At 45.1% G+C, this 23409-nt stretch overlaps 1 protein-coding gene across 1 annotated transcript in view; it reads left to right on the forward strand.

Moving 5' to 3' along the window:
- PDS5A (PDS5 cohesin associated factor A) overlaps positions 1-23409 on the forward strand; it is a 1342323-nt gene that overhangs the window by 398643 nt on the left and 920271 nt on the right. The window contains exons 14-15 of the mRNA XM_078678314.1: positions 7727-7808; positions 8896-8944. Coding sequence (XP_078534440.1) covers positions 7727-7808; positions 8896-8944 — 131 coding nt within the window. The remainder of the gene's footprint in view (positions 1-7726; positions 7809-8895; positions 8945-23409) is intronic.

A 23409-nucleotide genomic window follows, 5' to 3' on the forward strand; every position in this document is an offset into this window, starting at 1 on the left:
GATAAAGAATTACTGCTGGGTTTGGTACGACTAGGCAACATGGAACAACTATTTGATTAACCTTTCTCAGGTCTTGAACAATCCTGAAAGTTCCGTTTGGCTTTTTAATCCCCATAATCGGTGAATTACATGGACTGCTTTCAATTTCTTTTAAAACACCTTGTTTTATGAATTTATCAATTACAGGTATGACACCTTCAATAACTTCTGCTTTCATTTTATACTGAGGAATGTTTGGAAAATCTACTCCTTGCTTTACTGTTATATTCACTGGGTCAACATTTTTCATCAAACCCATATCATTTGCTGTCAAATCCAAAATTTTAGCATTGACTGTCTTTTTTAGTTCTTCAGGTAAATTTTCTTTATCAAAAGCAGGAAATAATGTACTTTCCTCTGCTTCAACCATTAACATTGTTAACTTGTAAAGCCCATCTTCCTCTTGAGTTTGGAGCTCAATACCATCCGGTGAGCAATATATATTGCAATTCATCTTAGAGTATGACCCTTCCTAACAAGTTTACAGGACTGCTGTTACAAACTACAAATCTGTGTTTGTCTTTAAATTGGCCAATTTCAACTTCGACAGGTTCTGTTAAATCTGTTTTAATTTGTTGATTAGCTACGCCAACTACTTGGATGATGTCACCAGAGAGAGGCAGGTTTCTATTTCCACTGATCGAACAGTAGAACGGGTAGCACCTGTGTCCACTAGAAAAGTGATTTCTACATCATTCACTTTACCATTTACAAATGGACCAGATTGGTCTACCTCAAGAGTGGCTCCAAGCACACACTCTTCCTCCTCTCTCCGACACCGTTATAAGTAATCCTCAGAATCACTCTCTCCATTTTCTTTCATCCAATAATGTTGAGAAACATTTGGCACATTCACTCTTTGTGGTCTGTTTACCTGTTCACCTCCGCAGAATCCCGTTTCTGTACTGTATCTCTGCACATTCACACAGTTTGGAAGTGGAGGTTGTGGAATTTGACTTTGCTGATTCACTACCTGTCGCTGTAGCTGTTGCTGCAGATTTATCTCATTCTGCATCTGTGGATTTAATGATGCATTTTTTTAATTTCTGGGCGGATTTTTACATTCGCGCTTCCAGTGTCCAATTTCGCCGCAATTAAAACATGGGAGTTTTTGCTTTCACTCTTCAATATTACCCATCAATTTTGGCTTATTAAAATTACCTTTAAATTTACCATGATTCTGATTAACATTTTTATTTTCCAAAGTTGATATTTGTTGTTCAGCCACTTTTACCTTTGCCCACATAGCCTTTTATTTAAGCTTCTTTTGTTTTGCATCTATTTCATCACTGCAGTATTTTGCTTTTCTCAGAATCTCATCAACTGAAAGTGATTGCCAACCAACAATTCCATTTCTAATCATTTCACCAATTTCAGGTCTTAAGCCATAAACAAATCTGTATATGAAGTGGCTCATATCCTTTTCACTTAATTTTTCATAGCCACTGTATTGTTTAAATACCAACAGTAACCTTTCATAGAATGAATGTACTGATTCTTTTGGCTCTTGATTTGTTCTGTCTATTTTAACCCAATCTACTTCTTTTGCGGGAATCTTGTTTTTTAACCACACAATTACTTTATCATACAGATCCATAACATCTGGTGATGGAGCACCTGTTATTTTATCTCGAGCAGGTTCTTCTTTGGGCCAACTTATAGAAATTTTACATTCTGTCCAAAGATCCGATGGGACAACCATGTCAAAGAATCCATCAAGATCAATCCACAGAACTTTTGAAACCTTAATAAATCTATCCACCTGTCGATACCATTCGACAGGCTTTTCTCTCAGCCGAGGGAAATCATTTGTGAACAATAAGATGTCCTGTCTTGTCCAAGGAATATGCACATACCCACCTCCTGCTATTTCTCTCATCGGAAACGGATTTGCTACTTCTCCTCTTTCTTCTTCCTCTCTCTTCTTTGTCCATTTTACTCTCCATTTACTTAATTCACCTAATCTTTTTAGGAACACAATTAATTCTTTTATGTGAATTATTCTTCCTATGGTATTCAGGTTTTCAATGTCTTTTTCAGTAAAATCTACTCTGTAATTCTTTCCCAAATGTTTGTCTAGTCTAATCAATTTCTAATTCAGTAGCTAACTCCTCTAATTGATCATACTTCATTTTTGTTTTCCATTGTATGCTTTTACAAATAAACAATAATTCATCATTCTGATATAGCTTTAAATTGTCAGGTCCAATTGTACCAATAATCAATTCCTCCAAATCTGCTTTCAGTTTTGCAACATCAAGTAATTTAAATTCTGGAGTTTTTGGGGTTTGCGGGGTATGCGTTAAATCTATTTTATTTATGCTCTTTTCTGGAGTATCTGCATCAGATTCTGCACCAGTTGGTGTTCTACATGACGGACTTTGATTAAAAGTTAAATCGGGCATCATTGTTTTCTCTCGGTGGATTTCAGATAAATCTGAGTAAAATTTTTCAGCCACTTTCTGGATTTCTGCATTTAATGAAACAGTTAAAGCTGAATGTCTAACTTCCCTTTGACTTTGATCAAATACTGGAAGAACAGGTCCAATCGTTACTGGTACTGTTACTGCTTCCATGCTTTTAGTTAACTGTTGTATTAATTCATCTTTCGATCGAAAATATTCTGAGGTATTTGGTGTTTCCTCACATCGGTCTGTTCTCATTACATTTCTTGGGGTTTCATTTCTCTGAACTGGAGTTTCAGCATAATTTCTATTTTCTCCAGATACACTAGAATTAGTTCTTGTTTCTACTCTTTCAGGAGTTTTTGCAATATTCTGATTTAATCTGGGTGGTGTCATCAATAATTTCTCTAGGAGGTGCACTTGGAGAAGTTCCTGGAGGAACTCTCGGGGAAGACCATGAACAAAGTGGTTGAAAATGGTAAGGTGGCGGTTTTGGTTTTGTAATGTAAATCTCTTCTAAAACCGCATCTTCTGAATCCTTTTCTACATTATTATTATTTTTCTTTTGGGCATTCTTTTGACCTGGCTCTACTGTAACCATCATTCTTACTGGGTGCAAACCATTGCACATGTCTGCACGTCTCCATCGACGCATTCTATCCTCATGAGTTTCCCTGTTAATGTCTAATTTTGGACCTCTTGTTACACCTCTGTTTTCTCGTTCTAATTCAAACATCTCATCCTCCCATTCAGCTAAAGCCTCAAATTGAGTAGGTCTAGGCTTTGGTACAAGACTCATCATTTTTTCTCTTAAGTTTTTCAAAACCTTAATGTTAAATGACCCATCTTCCGGCCATGCTAATACACCATCATCCTTGGTATATTCCATCCAATTTTCAATCCAAAGACAAGTATGATAACCATATTCACCTGACATATAAGCTGCGGGTGTTTTGTACTATGAAGTAATCTTCCACCTCTCGTTTCAATTTTCTTGTCGGATTTAAATATATTTTTCAATTTCTGAAACCATGAAAGCTTCTTTTCCTCTTTCATGTAGTAATAACTCATGTTTATAAACAAATCCGCTTACTTCTGAATGAGCGTAACTATTTCCTCGTTGTTCCGCAAAACCAACCAATCCGTGCGCGAAGCTCACCAACAAACCAATCAGGTTAAGCTACGTCACCACCTTGCTCAACCAATAGAATTGCCGCTTACCAGGATAAGCCAATCAGCTGCAAGCCTGCCTAGTCACATGAGCCAATCAGTGCGCGAATACTGTGACGTATGCTAGCCAATCACAACGCGGACCCTGTGACGTACACTGCCGCTGCGGCTTCGGACAGAGAAACTCTGCTCTGAAAACTCACCCCTCCTTTACAAAATATTTTCACAGCGCCATTTTTACAAATCTTTTCAATGGAATTCAGTTAGTAACTACAGAAAAAAAAACCATTTGTCTGTTTCGCTAAAATAAAGTGATAGCTTTTAGTCATTCAAGTATTCTTTTGCGGGGAATAGACGACGCTATTCTCACAGACTATTCAGATTCGTTGATAAAGTAAGGCTACTCTACCCTTCTAACAGGTAATAATGAACTCGTTTCCCTCTGAATGCACATAACGTGACAATTCAAAGTGTGACTCGATCGGCTATTTCAAATTATTTACACACATTCAAACGGAAAGTATCCCTTACCATACTTACTTGAATCTTGGTAGGACTTCAACCAACCATAGAAATCCTCACTCGCTAATAAGAATAGACGACGCTACCTTACCCTTCACTCAAGCTTGGATAAATTCCACTACTCTTTTCGCAGTGAGTTTTAAAACAGACAGATGTCCCTATACTCGAAAGCTACGATTTCATAGACAACCCTCACTATACATTCTACCTAACACACCTAAAATCCCTAAACTTGTGCTGTACGTCCACAACACTAGTGATATATGACAATACCACTAATTTGGAACAGAACAAATGCACTGTGCAACTTCACTTGTCACACTACTCATATGCCGGCACAACTAGGAATTTTCACACTGCTGGAAAAAACCTTTTCGACAACATATAACTACTTGACAACCTTAACATGTTTTAGTCATCAATCCTATGTAACTACCATGTAGCATGTCCCTTACCATAGTAACCGTAACTCTGCTACCAAGTAATTGATCCAGCGCCCCTAATGAAAAACTGTCTCACCAACGCTACCAATCTCCACAATAATCACAATTAATTAAAAATCACTTACCAAGGCCCATAAACCAACGAGACAATTTTCTGAGCGACTGAATCATGTGACCCAATTAATCTGATCTATTCATTAATCTATTTACACAATTATATACAACTGCAGTATAACGTTTCATACCATGGTTTTTAAACATTTATCATTAAATTAAGTCACTAAGGCAAATGGATCAACTGATGGTAACTAGACATGAATAAACAAGACCAGCTTGTCGTTTCAAAATCTAATTTTATTTACTTTATTATTCAAAGAAAGAGCATTTTCAAAAGAATCTTTATTTTATTAGCAAGAAAGCAGCATTTAATTGAGGAAAGGACTTATTAGACTGACATTTAATAGCAAATCATTCAGCATGAATATAAGTAAATAAGTTTTCATTCCCTAATTTCTATTTCCCTGACTAAATCTCGCTCCACCTAAAAGAAAAGTCATTTAAAGACTGCTGTCCTTACGTGCGCCAAAATGTCCAACAGCACGTCACGCCCCTTCATAAATCGGAAAGCGAGAAGCGCCCTCCTGCCCATGGGGCTAGGTTTTTATACCTTTCTAACTAGCTAATCTCCACTAAAAAGTATACTTTCTTTTGCCATCCAGAGTTCTTATTGGCTGACAGATGGCAGTCCATGTCAGCTCATCACGTTTCCATCCCAAAATCGAGCCTTATCTTTGACTCCATTGTCCGATTTAATACATGACTTTTGGCTTCCTCAGAAATGCAACATTCTACGAGTAACAGTCCGTTACTTCCTTAGCTTGGCAGATTTGCCGCATCCTGTCCTTGAATCCGTCACTCTCAGAGCATGTCTTGCACAGTATTTTATTTATTTCACTGATGAACGTCAATGTGGTGAAACTTTCCACTTCTTTGTGCTCGGCTCTTCACAACAGGATTCCAAACACCCACTTTCACAAGCCTTAGGCCTCTCTCTTGCAAACTAATATTCAAACAAACACAAAACATTAATTAATTAGAGAATTGAGACCCATTCTGTTACCCACCCCCTTTGCTAAATATTAACTCATTAATTTGTTACCTAGCTGCACACACAAAGCAGCATTTTATAATTACTTTCTTCTTTTAGGCCACAGCATCCTCCACGAGCTTATGCCACAGAAAAGACATTACATAAGCACAAAAATAAGCACATGCCATTAGTTATTCAGCCGCATTTAATACTGACAAAGACAATAGACAAGGTTAGTTTATTATTTTTCACGAACTTAGAGTTTGCAACATAGAGCACATAAATTAGTCCCTTGTGTCGTGTAATGCATTTTAAAACTAAGTTGATTAGTACTTTTCATTCACAAACTTATTAATACGGTTATAATATTATGGAAGTTTAACTTTGCGAGTCAGAATGAAATTTCGCTCTGCATCTCGCTCCATCAGACTCTATCGGGATGCTCCTGTAATTCTGTTACAGCCTGCTGTTCCAGCACTCTGGGTAATCCAGACCAGTTTTCGGGCTCAGCAAGGTCTGCCGTTTCCAGCACGGGCTCCCGTCCGGGCCGTTGCTGTAGTTCTGCAGTCCTCGCAGGTGGAGCCAGATCAGACTCTGCAGCTCCACACTTGCTGACCTCACTCTCGCCAGGAGCATCCACCTTGCAGCACACCACCGCCGCTGTGAAGGTCTCTACTAACGTTGCCTGACGCATATAGCTCTATGCTCCAGTTGCTCTCAGTTTTCCACGACCCTCCATGGCGCCGTCCCACATTTTGCCACACAGCTCCTCGTTCTTTCTCGGGAACGCTTCACGCCGAGTTTGCCCCGAGCCTTGTACGGCCGCGACAGGGACCACACCCTCCTTCTGGACATACTTCTGTGCTCCGTCCTTCGCGGGTTTGTGCGTCTTCGGTCCCATCCTACCACCGCGGGGCGAACAGCCCTACAGTACCTCAGCGGTAATACCGATTTCCCGCAGCAGCACTCTGGTAATTACCACTGTAGCCAAACCCCAAAGCCTCCGGCAATAATCCCGACACAGCATCCGCCGCGACCTCCGCAGCAACCAATTAGGCAGGTAGGCACGATATTGCATTTCAGCACATTCTATCCTTTTCTTTCACCATTCTGGGAGAGAGTCTTCTGCAGCAAACTCTCACAGATGTCAGTCAGCGGCCATCTTACCTCTCAGCTGGCTTCTGTTCTTAATGCAAAAGTCACACTTAACCCCTGTAGTCAAACAGCTAGGACCTCATTTAGGAAATGGGTCTCATCAGTCACCAAGATATCCCGCCCAGAAACTCTGGTAACTGCAGTCTGCTGAAGGGATGCTGCCCAAAGTCCTCCGTCACACCAGTTAAGAACCTGACTCACTTGGTTAGTATTAGCTTACCTTTTGTAAGGACGTCTATCTCAGTAACTGCTGGTCACAGTCTAGTTTTTTCCAGTTTCTGGGACACCAATTCAACCTGAGAGATTCACATGAGTTAAATACTTGTACACCTCGTACCAAGCAAGACCCGTTTGTTCGCTCCTGACTGAATAAAAATTGTTACATTTGAAACTGTTACATTTAATGATGTCATTCCAATGGTCCCAGAATTGGGATGACTTCTTCCAGCCAGCAAGTAGAATGGTACACCAGGAGGTGTGCCTTTTTGTGGATGTGTGAGGGACAATGGCCTTCTTAGGTGGCACAGGCTGCATGACGCAGACTATTGTAAATAAGTTATTGCATAATTCACCTGTGGGTAAATTGCCATTGTTGTGTTTTAATTGAAGAATGTGCTTTGAGATCCGTAAAGTGAGAGCAACGTCTATTAGTTTTCATATGCAGACTCCAGATACTCTGCTGCTTTTTATCAGTTGTCTAAGGTATAATTATAAGAGGCCAGGAGTTATAATATAGCGTGAGCACTTTTTACTTTTGTAAAATACCTTTGTCCATTGTGTTAGAGCTTGTTAATTAGCAAGTGTCTCGTATAAATGTCACATCTTTATAGACTTGTAGAAAATGTGCTGAAATTGAAGGTAAACCATTTTGTGTTGGTAACTCTGCATTTGTTAATATTCAGAGCATTGAATGAAATGTGGAAATGCCAGAACATGCTACGGAGTCATGTACGAGAACTACTAGATCTTCATAAACAGCCTGTTGTAAGTATAAGGGTAATAAATACTTGGTATATTCCATTCTTGCAAGGGCCTTGTGTCTTTCATTGGTGGGAGTGTTTGCCATACTTTTTGGTCTGTAGCCTTTAATTACCTGCTCTTTGGAATTGTTTCTTCATCCCTTTTATGAAATACATCTCAATTGGGAGAGTATAAACCCTTCAAACTTTCCAACCTACACTCGTGCACCTGCGACCTCCTATGCAAAGACTAGCACTGTAGATGTTCCAGCTTCCATGGCTACACAGTGCATATATTTGATGCATCTACTTCATTTTGTTACTGAATTTGAGTATGTTACACCGTACTTAGGGGTCCATTAGGATGGCGGACAGATCGCCACCGCCATGCAGGCGGTGGCGATCCGTCCGCCATCCTTGCCCGTCCACCATCTTTCTTCCCCCCGCCATATTACAATGGCGGGGGGGGACCGTGGTGGAGGGGAAGACCGTCCGCCGCGGTCGCAAGGCGACCGTGACGGAAAAGCCCTGCTATGGTGGCCGGCCATATTAGGATAGCCTGGGAGGAATGCCTTTTCCACGGAAAGGCATACTGTTCCTGCTTGGGGGCCCGTTGCGGGCCCCTAGGGTGAATGGGGGATGTGGGTGCACATGGTGGGTACCTATGGTACCCCCCTGCGTTTCACAGCATAACATGACAGGCACCGCGCGGTTCCGGTCATGTTGTGCTGTGAAACGCACAACAAGCATTTTTCTCATTGTGGAGGCCAGTGCTTTAAGCACCGTCAGCCACAATGTTGAAAATGCGGGATGCACCCGCCACTGTGGCTTGTGCATCCTAATTGGGGGCACGGTTCCTCCGCCCCCTTGTGGCGGACGGTACCTGCCCCCGACAGGCTGGCGGACGGACTTTGTCCGTCCGCCATCCTAATGGACCCCTATGTTATTGCCTGCTTACTTCAGTCATCAATCAGTCATGTTGATAAAGTGTTTACAGTCTAGAAAGAGATTAATTTTGACAGACATAATGGAAGGAATTCCACAGAATGTTTACTGGAAATATTACTGATGTCCATGGTTCTACCAACTTAAGCAATGCTTTTTTCTTTCAGTCTGAGGCAAACAATTCAGCCATGTTTGGGAAGCTGATGACCATAGCAAGTGAGTCCTACTATTGGGGGGTGACTGAAAAATAATGGGAGGCAAAATGAATCTTAGAGGGCATATGCCCTATAATGTTGTTTTAACTGTCACACATGGTTATGTGCTCTTCTCTGTTTATCATATCTTTTTTTTAATGTTTTTATTAGCATTGTTTTTTAAAGGCAACAATGTGAGAGCTTCCTGAAGTGTAAGGAAAGAAGGGGAAGGAATTAGAGTACAGGCAAGACACAGCAGTGAATACATTTTTAGGTCTCGCCTGTCCATGCGCATCGAGCTTGCGAGACTATGGGGGCTTAAACAACTTGCAAGGAATCGTGGCGATTCCTTGCAGTGCCCGTGAAATTCAAGCTCAATGCGCATGCGCATTGAGCTTAAAAGCGCGTGCACATGCCCCCAGCCGCCTGCCTTGCATGTATTTTCCCTCAGGCGCACTCCTCCCACACCCCCGCTCCGCCCCCTCCCCTGCCTGCCGTGTCGCATTTCTTCAGTTCCCTCAGCCGCACTCCAGGCCCCTGCTGCTTTCACACCCTCTCCCCGCTCCGCCCCCTCCCCTGCCCGCCGTGTCGCATTTCTCCTCCCCCCTCCCCTTCTCTGCCTTCCCTCCGTCTTGTCTCTTTTGGTCTTATTCTTGTTTTAACTTTTTTTTCATCTTGGTTTGCCTTTCTTCACTTTCTACTGCAGTAACACACTCAGTTTGTCCCTTCACGCGACAGCATCTCTCAAATTGCAGTAAGTCTACAGCGGGTTCTTTTTGATGCTCTACTTCGTTGCAGTTTGTATTTTAAATTTGCACACTTTTGATGCGGCCGCTGCTTTCACTTTCGCGTGCACAGGGACGAGTCCTCTTCACATCCACCCCCTACAAGTGGTGCCTCCCGCTCACGTGCTGCTGGGTGGCTCTTGTTTACCCCACACTACCCAACCCCCCATCTTCGGGCCACTGCACTGTCTCGCCCGCCAGATTTGCATTTTGCCTAGCACCCTCGCCTTCAGTTCTCGTTGACAGTAAATAATAAAGCGTTTCCGCTATGCCGGCTCTGCAGTGCAGGGCCATGAACCATGTATGATAACATCACCCAAAGTCGCCATTCACATACCGTCTATACTACCGACTTTCAAAGGCCCTCATGCTTGTCTGGCTCCTCCCTAAGTAAAGCAATCCAGAAGTACAACTCTGAATCAAAGACTCTCTGCCTCATCACCATTTGCCAGCATGCGGAGACTTCAAAGCCTCGCTCTCCCAAGCACCTCGCTTAGGCACATACATACACCACTCACGTGCTCCCCACCCCCCTCCTCCCCCGATCACTTTCACGTCCGTCCGTCTCCCTAGATATAACACAATTACACGCAAAACTGAAAATGTACAGCTCAGCTGTTGAAATCCCAACTCAATGCCGTATGTGCGACATCAAAGAGTTTAAATACCTATATTCCAAGTGCTACTGTTAATGCAGGTTAAGTGAAACTACTAGTTGTTTTGAAACTGGCATAATAAAATCATGTTTTAAAAATATTATTTTAATCTGTGCCAATTGATTGTAGTTTGCACTCGCCACAGGCAGCACAGTCACACACCCAATGCCACTCACACACGCAACGCCACTCACACAAGCAACGCCACTCACACACGCAACTCATCCACGCAACCCCACTCATCCACGCAACCCCACTCATCCACGCAACCCCACTCATCCACGCAACCCCACTCATCCACGCAACCCCACTCATCCACGCAACGCCACTCATCCACGCAACGCCACTCATCCACGCAACGCCACTCACACACGCAACGCCACTCACACACGCAACGCCACTCACACACGCAACGCCACTCACACACGCAACGCCACTCACACACGCAACGCCACTCACACACGCAACGCCACTCACACACGCAACGCCACTCACACACGCAACGCCACTCACACACGCAACGCCACTCACACACGCAACGCCACTCACACACGCAACGCCACTCACACACGCAACGCCACTCACACACGCAACGCCACTCACACACGCAACGCCACTCACACACGCAACGCCACTCACACACGCAACGCCACTCACACACGCAACGCCACTCACACACGCAACGCCACTCACACACGCAACGCCACTCACACACGCAACGCCACTCACACACGCAACGCCACTCACACACGCAACGCCACTCACACACGCAACGCCACTCACACACGCAACGCCACTCACACACTTGCAAAACCAAAAGGTCAAACTCTTCTATTGCGAGACCTATTGCATTTTCAATGCTTGTTAGTGTAGAAAGAATTGCGCAAATGACACCGTCGTAGAAGGGCCCAAATCAGTTGGGACATCACTTGCGCATCTCGTAGGCGATTGATGGGAGACTAAATGTTCGGATGCACTGGGAACTCTGGCAAGCGAAGAGTTCGCACCTGGTCTGACAAAAATCCCCTAGTTTCCTTTTGTCTCCAGTAGGTCAGCAATGGTTCCCAAATGTCTTGGTGACATGAGCTCCCAGTAGTTGGAAAGCTACTCCTGGCTGTATGCTGCATCTTGCAGCCAGATCCCAACTTTTGGTGCAGGCTGTCGGCTGCAGTGTATGGCTACACTTTGACTAGGACTAGGAGTAGTAGCATTGCAATGAGACCACGAACTCCAAGGGGAACATCCTTGCCATAGCCCATGAGGCTGACCATGGGGGTATGTGGTGGCGAATGTCCAGTTATCTAGGTTAGGTTCCTGTATACTGCGTAGGCGCTCTCATGTGAGATAAATGAATGTGGCCTGCGGGGCCTCGTGTCTCATTCAGTGCGCTTAATCAACGAATCCCACACAGACCAGTTGCACTGGAGTGCGGTAAATCCTGTACAGGAATTTATAGTGAATAAGCCAAAACCTATAGTTAGTTGAGAGGGCATCAGTTCACCCACAGCAAGATGTCCATTGCGCTTCAGTGAGAGATGAGTCTGTGTTTAACTCCCAGGCAGCATGAGCCGCCAGAGTGCACCCTGGCGTCTGTGCACCCTGGTGTCTAGCCCTGCATCTCTGCGTACAATCGAGTAATCAGTTTGTGAGGCGAGAGTTTCGTTAACATGTGTTTTAGTGAATGTAGTATGGGGGCATGTAATGGGGAATGTGTGGTGTTGCACAGCGTGCATCATGCAGCTGGTGGTAAAGGAAGACGTCTAGCCCAGTAGGACGGGGTGCTCGTCCGCCTTGAATAGTGGTAGGAATTTGCCATTGGGGTATAGCTCCACAAATGTAATTATGCCCCGCTTAAGGGCCCTAGCTCTAGTGACTTTGTCTTTGAATGGCAGGAGCATGGCATTGCACACAAGTAGGATAGAGGGAGCGTATATGCTGGGCACAACGCTTCATGCCATCACACGCCCAGCGAGCACACGTCCCTGTATCAATCTCTGCTTGTGACGGCCTAAAGACTGGTAGAATGCAATGGTAAGGTTCTGCCACATCGGACTCCACAGCTGTGTGAGACTGGAAGCACATGGGATAGAGCCAGAAATGTTTGTATTGTGTACAGTAAGCATAGAGGGTCATGTCCGGCGCATTCAGGCGTCCCTGTTGGAACAGCAGGCAAAGCTTCTCCCACATAATCCACGGCTGCTTTCTTGCACAGACTAGGAATATCCGATTGGAGCGCAGGTACTGCAAGCAGTGTGTAGAAAGTGGGAGCATAAGGTTGATGTGGAAATAAAGGAATTTGGGCAGAAATACCATTTTCATTATAGCAATCCTTTCTGCCACGGAGAGAAGCAGTCTGGTCCAGGTCGGGATCTACTCCACCAACCACTTAATGGCCCGGCTGTTATTAGCCCTCCAGAGTTAGTCTGTATCCCGGCTGAGCCATATATATACCCAGGTATCGCACCGGGTCAGTGGTCCACTGCAGGAGGTACTTAGTCTTGTTTATTATATCATAAACACTGGGTCATTCCTTTTGTGTTTCACACCATGTTTATTAAAAATGTTAGTGACTTTATGGCTTTCAGTGAGTACATGATTAATATTTTATGACAGTCGACAAAAGGATGGGTGTCTCATGTGAATGCAACTTACTGCTAAAAAGTTGAAGTGTCTAACATATGTGTTGGAACATTTTTATTCATTAAAATGGGTGATTAATGCCATATGTTTGTACCCAGAAAGAGGGCACGTTTGAAAACAGTGTTACAGAGCCCATTGATACTGTGAGTTGCTTGACATCAGTATATGAATGGTAACAGATGGAATTCAGAGTTTCTGTATTCAATGTAAATGTGTATTTTGTGCTAAAGTGTGAAAACTACACATTATTAAACAGGTACCGATAGTGAACATGTTGGTCTCACAAATCTCTTCTTGGAATGCACAGAAGCATGGCTGATCGCCCAGTTAACTTGCTGCTTTTGCAAAATAATGTTGTGCATTTCTCGACTATTTCAGCCTTCAGCCCTCCTACTACACAGTACATCACTGTAAATCGCACTTCACTTAACCTCTTCCACACTTCTCAGTCCCTCTTATTGTTTCCTACCTTCCTTCTTTTGTCGCATTCCAACTCAGTTGTCATTTTCTCCTACTCAATGGCACCTAGCTGTTTAATAGCGGTGTTTGAACTATAACAATCGCATAAATACTTGGACTTCCTTCACTGAGACTTGCAATGCAATCCTGACTTTAATCAGTTGGCCTGTGAGCTCCTTCCTATAAGGGAATCTCCACAAATATCTGATTCTTTGATAGATTAATTACCATCAAAAGGGTGCCTGGCGTTTAGGCTAGAACACCATCAAATGTTTTATATGCAGTATCTGTGAAGGTGACCAGAGAGCCAGTTGAACAACTTCATCTCAGCCATCAGCCCCCAGTTTGTGACTAATATTCTAACAAAAAGTTCCTCTTTTACATATTTAAGTTTCAATATTAAATACTTTAGAACCCAGTGATGCTACTAGCATTGTATGTGGCACTATAAAATTACAGCATCCAATAGAATTTTATGGTTGTGCTTGGTAATCGTGCTTAGAGGGCATTTGCTCTCCCCCCCGCCCCGCCCCACACACACACACACACCACGGAGCTTAATGTAATATTGGTTCCCCAGTCAGTCATAACAACACAGCATTTTCTGCTCCACACTGAGGAGAGAGATAGGGTGACCTTTGAGGGTGCCTTCAGCCGCCATATATATCTGCCTAAGGGGTCGTGCCATACTCAGGAAATGGCTAGTGGGAAGGCATATTATGTATACGGATCGCCACCTCCAAGATAGTCTTTGGTATATTCAGAGTGGCACACCCTGTCTTACCTGTAGCAAGCCAGGATTGGGCAACAATTCCCAAACCAGTGAGCCTCCTGAAGAAACAGAACAGCTGTGACATTGAATTTAGCGAAGCTCAGAACTGTTGTGCATTTAATAAGTCATTCTGGCTGTTAACATTCTATGTAATGAGTGTAAACTCTTACATGAAATTCAGGAAAATGTTGTGTAGTGAGTAAAGGCCTTGCTTCCTTGAACGGCATGCAGTGCAGGGTGAGTGAAGCAATATGGTACCATATGAGGCATTTGTCGACCTGTACAAGAATTGTTACAAACACAACTAAACCCTTGAACAGGACCAAGCCCAGTCGGACAAACATAAATAATTCCACCCCTGCCCCCCCTCTCAATTATCCTGCCCCCCCCTCCAAATACAAACCCCAAGCCACTCCTACTCCCCCCCCCCCCCTGATGCATCTATCACCTCTCAAACAAAAATAGGTGTTTGTCTTAATTGAGACACACAACATGACCGAGCAGTAGCAGATTGCTGAAGCATACAGTGGTGCTCACTGGTAAATACAGATTTCCTCAATCAAGTACTTTCCAGCTTGTGGTTGTCTCTGAGTCGAGGAGATGGCGATCTCCTTGGAGGTGCAGTAGTGTCAAGGTTATGGGCTTGTTTGGGCAGGCATTCCTCTGAGTCTGAAGATGGTTGCCACCTGGATGTTGTTAGCCACCTTCTACTGGAACCCATATGGCCCCCACGTGCGGCCACCTGGCCGTAACCTGCCTGTATGTCCAGCGACCTGAGGAGGGTCTAATTGCTCCAGGGGTGTCCCTGTTCCGTTATCCAGTCCCAGGCGGCCTCCAGTGTGTCAAAGAAGAATGATTTGGAGGCATGAATTACCTTGAGCTTCGCTGTGTACAGGAACATAAACTGAAGTTTGTGGACCCGGAGTTTCTGCTTGACCTTGTCGAAAGATTTCCTCTGTTGCTGCACCTAAAAAATTTAATTCGGGAAGATCATTATACATTGAGACTGGAAGACTAGGTCCCCCACTCAACATGTCTCGCATGATCGTGTTCCCTATCCCTATAGTGGAAGATCTTTGCTATGAGAGGTTGCGGTAGTGCCCCAGGAGTGGGCTTCTGTGCTAGTGATGTGTGGGCCTGTTCGATGACAAAGCAGGTGGACAAACGGTCATCTGGCACTCAATGTGTAATCTGTTGTTCAGGGAAGGTGTAGGAGCCAGCCATCTATATTGGTGTGCAGCGGTTGAAATTTAATCCTGCACTGTTTTACCAGCTAATCTAAGTGTGGTTAGAATGTAAACCATCACTTGCATTAGGCACATATAAACACTTTTTGCAAAGTAGTAAGTTCTACTGAACTTTTTGGATTGTTCGTTGAGGCTCTAGCACAACCCTCTCTACAAATCATTTATAAGTTAGTTTCCACTAGGGTTGGTAGGTGCAACACGACACCACACCTAGTTTACCATGTCTTTAGTTGGGGAAGCTAATGGGTTCCAGTCTTCTAGATACAGTGGTCTTAAGTTCCAGGAACATAGAACCCTGGCTGCATCCAGTAAGTTAGATAGGTAGTAACCCCCTTCCCCAAGAGCAACTCTTAGAGATGCTCCTGCAGTATGACATCAAGAATCCTGGAAGGCCAGAAGAGCAGTATAACGTTGGGTTGGGGGATGCTCAAGAAGAAGGGTCGGGGGTGGTTCACCCCAGTGATCCCAATTCTGAGCCTGACCAAGAAGAGTCTGAAGACCCCACACTTGTAAGCTCTGATCTTCCAGGAAATGGGTCAGAAGACTTAGAGGCGGCTCCTAGAGGTAGTTTTGCCTGTGTTCCTCCTGGGAGGGTGAAAAGAGTTCAGGGGAGGTCTAGGTCCCCCTCTGCCAATTCCCATGCCTCTAATACTTCCATAGTGACCTCAATCTCCAGCAAGACAGAGGATTCCTTCGAGGGAATGCAACCTGCTCAAACTTGAGAGAGCTAGACACAGGCTCAAAGAGCAGTTGGCCCTTGAAGTACTGAAGGCTAGGAAGAATTTGGGACCAGAGTTCCATGGTGGCAGCACTAGTGAACCTAGGATCAGGGAACTATCTTTAGATACTAGGAATCTGAGCACCTACAACCGTCCAGCATACAACAATATCTAGGGGCTACAATGTACACCTCAAAAGCTCTAGCATACCCCAACCCAGTCAGGATAAGCACCATGCAAGCTCTAATAGCAACATTTCAGCCTCAGCACTCACTACCAGCTCAGGTGTTCATGCAGCTAATTGGGATGATGGCCTCTTGCATTCTCATTGTCCCTTATGCAAGACTCCAAATGCGTTCCATACAGTAGTATTTGGCACGTCAGTGGAATCGGGCTCAAGGTCAGCTAACCGATCTGGTGTTGGTGGATGGCTGTACCCATCGCTCTCTGCGGTGGTGTTACACACAAAACCTTTCCAAAGGGTGGCCGTTTCTCGACCCGGTTCCACAGATAGTGCCGGTGCATCGGTCACCGGCTGGGGAGCTCATCTTCAAAACCATACCATTCAGGGCATGTGGACCCCTCAGCAAAAACAATTCCACATAAGTTACCTGGAATTGTTGGCGATCTTTCCTGACTCTAAAATCTTTTCAACTCCAACTGGTAGGCAAAGCTTTCCTTGTCCGTACACACATGACAGCAATGTATTACATACAAAAACTGGTGGGACACACTCTGCAGCTTTCACACCTATCTCAAAGCATATGGAGATTGGCCATTCAGCAAAACATATATCTCCTTGCAGAACACCTCCCAGGAGTACACAATCATATTGCAGATCAGCTCAGTCGTCAAACACTGCATATCCACGAATGGGAACTTCATCCTCATGTTCTTTCAGATCTGAAGCTACCCATTCTTTCAGATGTGGGGCTACCCATAAATAGACCTGTTTGCCACACACCAAAATGCCCAAACTTCGTATCCAGGTAGCCACACCCATTGTCCAAAGGCAATGCTCTATGGATGAACTGGTTAGTCAAATTTGCTTATGCTTTTCTGCCTCTCCTGCTCATTCCTCTAGTGGTTCAGAAGCTCAAACGGCATTCCCTCACAATCATCCAGATTGCACCAACATGGGCCCGACAGCCATGGTTCACCACCCTCTTGGAACTATCAGTAGTTCCTCATCAAAAGCTACGCCTCTCACCCAAGTTTCTGAATCAGAACCATGGAGAGATAAGGCATCCAGATCTCAGTCAACTCAACCTTGCGATCTGGCACCTGAAATCTTAGAGTTTGGCTACCTCAATCTCCCGCCAGACTGCATGAACATCATTAAAGAGGCTAGACGTCCTACCACCAGAGCTTGCTATGCTGCAAAGTGGAAAAGATTTGTACTTTACTGTACAAATAACAAAATTAATCCACTAGAAGCTTCTATACAAAACATTATCTGTTACCTTTTGCATCTACAACAATATAACCTAGCGTATGCATCCATTAGACTACATCTCCCTGCAATAGCAGCCTATCTCCAAAACAATTCAGAAAAGGGGGTGGTGATGGACAGAGCATCTGAATTAAACAGAACACTCATACCCAGTCAAAAGATCAGGGCTTGATCACCGTTTTTTAGCTCACTACACCATCCCAGTTCAGAACCTGGCTATATGCAAATTAGTCTGTCCCTGGCCCAGTGCATCATGGGAACAGGGCAGACCAAACTACCAAGCCAATTCTTTACTGGAAAGGAAACCAGCTTCCGGGGACCGGTTTCTGGCATTGCAGCCGTCTTCGGCCCGGCTTGCTTGAATCCTGATGGTGCAGTGAGCAAGGGACTCATGTCTGAGCATACCCTGCCACTCCTATAGTGGCCAAAACGATTCAGAAAAGGGGGTGGTGATGGACAGAGCATCTGAATTAAATAGAACACTTATACCCAGTCAAAAGATCAGGGCTTGATCACCGTTTTTTAGCTCACTACACCATCCCAGTTCAGAACCTGGCTATATGCAAAGTAGTCTGTCCCTGGCCCAGTGCATCATGGGAACAGGGCAGACCAAACTACCAAGCCAATTCTTTACTGGAAACCGGTCCCCGGAAGCTTGTTTCCTTTCCAGTAAAGAATTGGCTTTTTCTGAATTGTTTTGGCCACTATAGGAGTGGCAGGGTATGCTCAGATGTGAGTCCCTTGCTCACTGCACCATTAGGATTCAAGTAAGCCGGGCCGAAGACGGCTGCAATGCCAGAAACCGGTCCCCGGAAGCTTGTTTCCTTTCCAGTAAAGAATTGGCTTGGTAGTTTGGTCTGCCCTGTTCCCATGATGCACTGGGCCAGGGACAGACTAATTTGCATGTAGCCAGGTTCTGAACTGGGATGGTGCAGTGAGCTAAAAAACGGTGATGGATCAAGCCCTGATCTTTTGACTGGGTATGAGTATTCTGTTTAACTCAGATGCTCTGTCCATCACCACCCCCTTTTCTGAATCTTTATCTCCAAAACAGACAACACTTTTCTTTGTTTAGGGTACCAGCTATCAAAGCATTCATGGAAGGATTTAACCCCTTCTACGCTCATGGCGAGCTCAGCTCGTCATGAGTTACGCCTCTCGTACGCTCATGACGAGCTGAGCTCGTCATGTAACGCGGACTTCCGCAAAAGTCAGCGCACAGCGGGAAAACCGCTAGCGTGCAAGCTGTTAAAAGAATAATTCCACCTAGAGCTCCACCTTCTCCAGTATGGAACTTAAATATTGTGCTTACCAGCTTCATGGGTCCCCCATTTGAACCTCTGCATAAATGCGAACTACAGTTCCTCACATGGAAAGTAGCTTTCCCAGTTGCTATCACCTCTCTTAGAAGGGTTAGTAGAGTTAGAGCATTAACCATATGTAAAGGTAGACCAGGATCACGAGACAGCATGTCGGTATATCATAGGTTTTATTGAATATATCTGTTTCTTGTGGGGTGCCAGAGTGATTAATAATAGATAATACTCTTTATCTAGTCCTGTTCAGTTCACAGGTTTCTCGGTTCGTCGTCTTCCCTTCTCGTCTTTGTATCTCGTCTTTGTATCTCGTCTTTGTATCTCGTCTTTGTATCTCGTCTTTGTATCTCGTCTTTGTATCTCGTCTTTGTATCTCGTCTTTGTATCTCGTCTTTGGATCTCGTCTTTGGATCTCGTCTTTGGATCTCGTCTTTGGATCTCGTCTTTGGATCTCGTCTTTGGATCTCGTCTTTGGATCTCGTCTTTGGATCTCGTCTTTGGATCTCGTCTTTGGATCTCGTCTTTGTATCTCGTCTTTGTATCTCGTCTTTGTATCTCGTCTTGGCACCTCGGGATGCACGGAAAGGGGGAGAGAAAGTATAGATGATGTCGGGCCTATATTCGTACTGACAACTACGAGGGGAGGGAGTGAGGGACCACCGGTGCTATGACAAACTACTAAGATTGTGGGTGTCAGTGCCGAGAACTGAGTAAGGTGGAGGATAGCGGGAGGTGTCTTATTCTCTGACACTAGCCTTTCTCCCAACCCACCTTGAAAAACGTTCCTATACCTGTCTGAGCCACGCTCCTCCAGGAGCGTGGCTGGGCGCTGAGCCGTAACGTTGGCCTCCTTGCTCTCTTGATAATGCTTCTCCCTCCGGTATAGAGGTCAGTGGTGGTAAGCTCTTCTCTGGCGCTTCACGGCAGCTCTCCGGGGAATCCTTGCGTTCTTCTCTTCCGCGTTTTCTGGGTTCTTTCTCTGCCTCGTCAGGTATCCGGCCAACTCCTCTTGGCCTATCCGGGATGATGTTGCACTGATGAGTGGCAACCTCGGGAACTCTCCCAGTTAAAGGAACCAGGTCCTATGAACACAGAGCCCTCACCCCGCAGAGTGTTTCGTTCCGTAGCCCAGTCATCTGGCTGGAAAGAGATAAGATGACTGGTTTCAGGAGACGTGTTCCACCAGTCCCTTGTATGCTCCTGTCCATCCCGAGACCCAATGGAATCGTGACACCATACAAGAACCATTTCTGCAAATCCATCACATCAAAGTGGTTCTTAGGACTAACCCAAAACTTCTACCTAAAGTCGTGTCTGCTTTCCACCTTAACCAGTCTGTAAAAGTCCCAGTGTTTTTCCCTCTACCAGACCCAGTAGCAGAACCAGCTCTTCACACGCTAGATGTAAAAAGAGCAATACTTTACTACATTAAAAGAACAAAATCCTTTAGAAAGACTAAACAACTCTTTGTGGCTTTCTTCCCACGTCTTAAAGGCAATCCTATCCCAAAAACAGGGATTGCAAGGTGGATTGTTAAATGCATCCAAATATGCTATGTTAAAGCCAAACACATGTTAACCATTCCCCTTAGAGCTCACTCCACACGTAAACTAGGGGCATCTATGGCATTCTTAGGGAACATTCCCCTAGATCACATCTGCAAAGCAGCAACTTTGTCTACACCACACACGTTCACAAAACACTATTGTGTAGACGTGTAAGCAAAACAACAAGCTAGTGTGGGCCAGACGGTATTAAGAACTGTGAGAAAGTGGCTCTATATAGACTGTACTAGAAGGAAGTACAGCGTGTATAGAGTCCACCAACCCCAGAGGTATAACAGAGGTTAAAGTCAGAACTGACCTTACTCTCCATAGTGGTAGCTTGGTCAAGCAGTAAGGCAGTACCAGAAGACAGTGTAAAGCATTTGATGTACACACTCAGTCAGCAAAAGGTTTCACACACTCGAGGACTGAACTCCAGGCCAATTGTTTGTATATCCAAAGATACGGTTGTTTTATTTTTAGAATCAACAGTTCTAAAAATATACTTTTCAAGTTACGAGTACTCTCATGTAAATACTTTGCAGAGGAGCAATAAGTTTGTACATACAATAATTACATGTTAGCTAATAAGCAATACAGTTCTGAAACACTCTAGCATTGAGCTCAATGGGTTTTCATAGGAAAGTACAGTTGATTACTTTATGGATTACTTTGGTAGTTCCAGGACTAGATCTTGGATTCAGTCCTGCGGTCTAAGCTGAAACCAGATGAGCAAAAACGTTTTAGTTAGTGATGATTTTTCCTGAATATAAAGCGGTTTTAAAAGTTAACACTTACAAAATTTTCAAGGTGATTCTCACAATATTATTCACTGGGAGGAAATTCAGGTTACAGGTAATGTACGAACGTGTTACTTTTGTAACCCAGCACTAGTGTCCTAGGGCCAGCACTGGGGGCTTCACTCAAAACAGGTAGGTAATTGCGTTTCAGTATTTCGTACGATTTTTAAAGAATATTTGCAGTTTTCAAAAGTAGACACAGAGAAGAAATTTCATAGAAAAGCAGACAATGGGTTCCTATGGAGAAAATACAGGTTACTAGTAAACCCGCTAGGGATTACTTTTGTGGTTCAGTACTGGGCTGAAAGGTACAGTACTGGCTTCTCTCCTGATCACAGTTGAGTATTTTCAGATTCGGACTTTGGCTGATTTTATAGGAATATTTTCAGTTTTCAAAACTTCATACTTTTTTCGAGTCAAGAATGGGTCAATGTTATCCAATGGCAGGTAAGTGAATTACCGGTTTCCAGGTGAGTACTTGGTTGGTGAAGTTAGGGTTCTGGGCATAGACTCAGGGGTCCCCCAGGGTCAGGTGAGTACAGTTAGTTCAGACCCAGCGGCGAGGGGCGGCCAGGTGCAGAGGTAGGTAGGCCCAATGTTTCCCAATGAGGGAGTGGGGGCCTTCGGTTGGTGGCTGCTGGCGAGCAGGCCATGCGGCTCTGGGAGCTGGGCTCCTGGTCACTTGCTCAGGGCAAGAGGGGAAGTAGGATAGGGCAAAGAGGTCACAGCCAGCGGCACTCGGGCGGCTGGGTGCAGGGTGCTTTTGAGCCGTTGGGCGCTCAATGGTTCGAGGCATGTGGGCTGCTAAATTCATATCTATTGCATAGATCGCCGCCTAGTGTTGGGTCCGGATGATTGCACATTGTTGTCCTGGAAAGGTCTTCGAAGTATCACGAGATAGGTGGCTCCTCCCCTGGACTACAGTGCGCATGGGCATCGACTCCATCCCCAGATTGTTTTTTTCCGCCATTGGGTTCGGTTGTGATTTCGACGTCTCCTTGTCGGAATCGAAAAAACTTACTTCTTAAGGCCAAAAGGCCTTCGTTACCTGCGTCGGTATTGTTAGCGTGCGGTCTCGAGCATCATCGCACTCTTCGAGTCGGAATTCTGCGGAGTCGAGTAAGTCTTCGGACATCGAGGCCCTCTCATCGCAGCAAGACCCCGACGATCTTAACATGGAACGGAGTCCGTTCAAGTTTTGCCCCGTCTGTGGGTCCAAGTACCCACATATCGACGTGCATCCAGTCTGTAACAAATGCCTCTCGCCGGACCACAACGAGGACAACTGCATGGCCTGCTCAAAATTCAGGTCCAAGAAAACGCTCAAGCTTCGGCGCGCGGCGCGCCTCGAGGCCCGGCGAGCAGCTACGGCACCCGACGACATTTTCGACGACCCAGCAGAAGAAGGCCGCAGCCATCATCTTCAGATTTCACCACCGTCGACGGAGGTCGAGGCCGATCCCGAGGAAGATGTCGAAGGACTGGGCCAAGACCTTGAATACGTCGAGGAGGTAGGGGACAACGAAGAAGTTTATGGGGCCGCGGAAGATAGCTCGGAGGAAGAGCTATGCCCCGAAAGTTACATGATTCAGCCTCAGGTCACGGGATCGCCACTCGGCCTTACCCACGACCCTGCCCCGCTATCCCCGGCCCCGCCTTCTGGCCCGGCCACGGACACAACAGCGGAGACGCCATTGCGCGTATCGAAACCGAAACCTTCGGAATCGACCACACCTAAGATGGCCGACGTCCCATCGAAAACGAAACCGAAACCTACGGCTTCGACAACACCTAAAATGGCAGACGTCCCATCAAAAATCACAAAACCTGCTCCCCCATCGACTCCGTCGCCCTCGGGCCATCCGAAGTCGAAGAAGGCTGTCGAGTCAACAGCGCCGCAGACGGTGCCCAAGGACCCGTCCTCGAAGACGGTCGTCCATCATGGGTCGGGCACGGTTACACCGGCAATATCCACTAAAGCCGTCGATCCAAAGTCTGCACAGGCCCACGACACAGAGTCCGGAGGCACTACGCATCGGCACAAAGACAAAACATCTAAAGCAACGGCATCGGTGCCTAAGCCTGTAACGGAGGCA

Source organism: Lissotriton helveticus, chromosome 2_2, assembly GCF_964261635.1.
Source record: "Lissotriton helveticus chromosome 2_2, aLisHel1.1, whole genome shotgun sequence".
In the NCBI taxonomy this organism is placed as follows: Eukaryota; Metazoa; Chordata; class Amphibia; order Caudata; family Salamandridae; genus Lissotriton; species Lissotriton helveticus.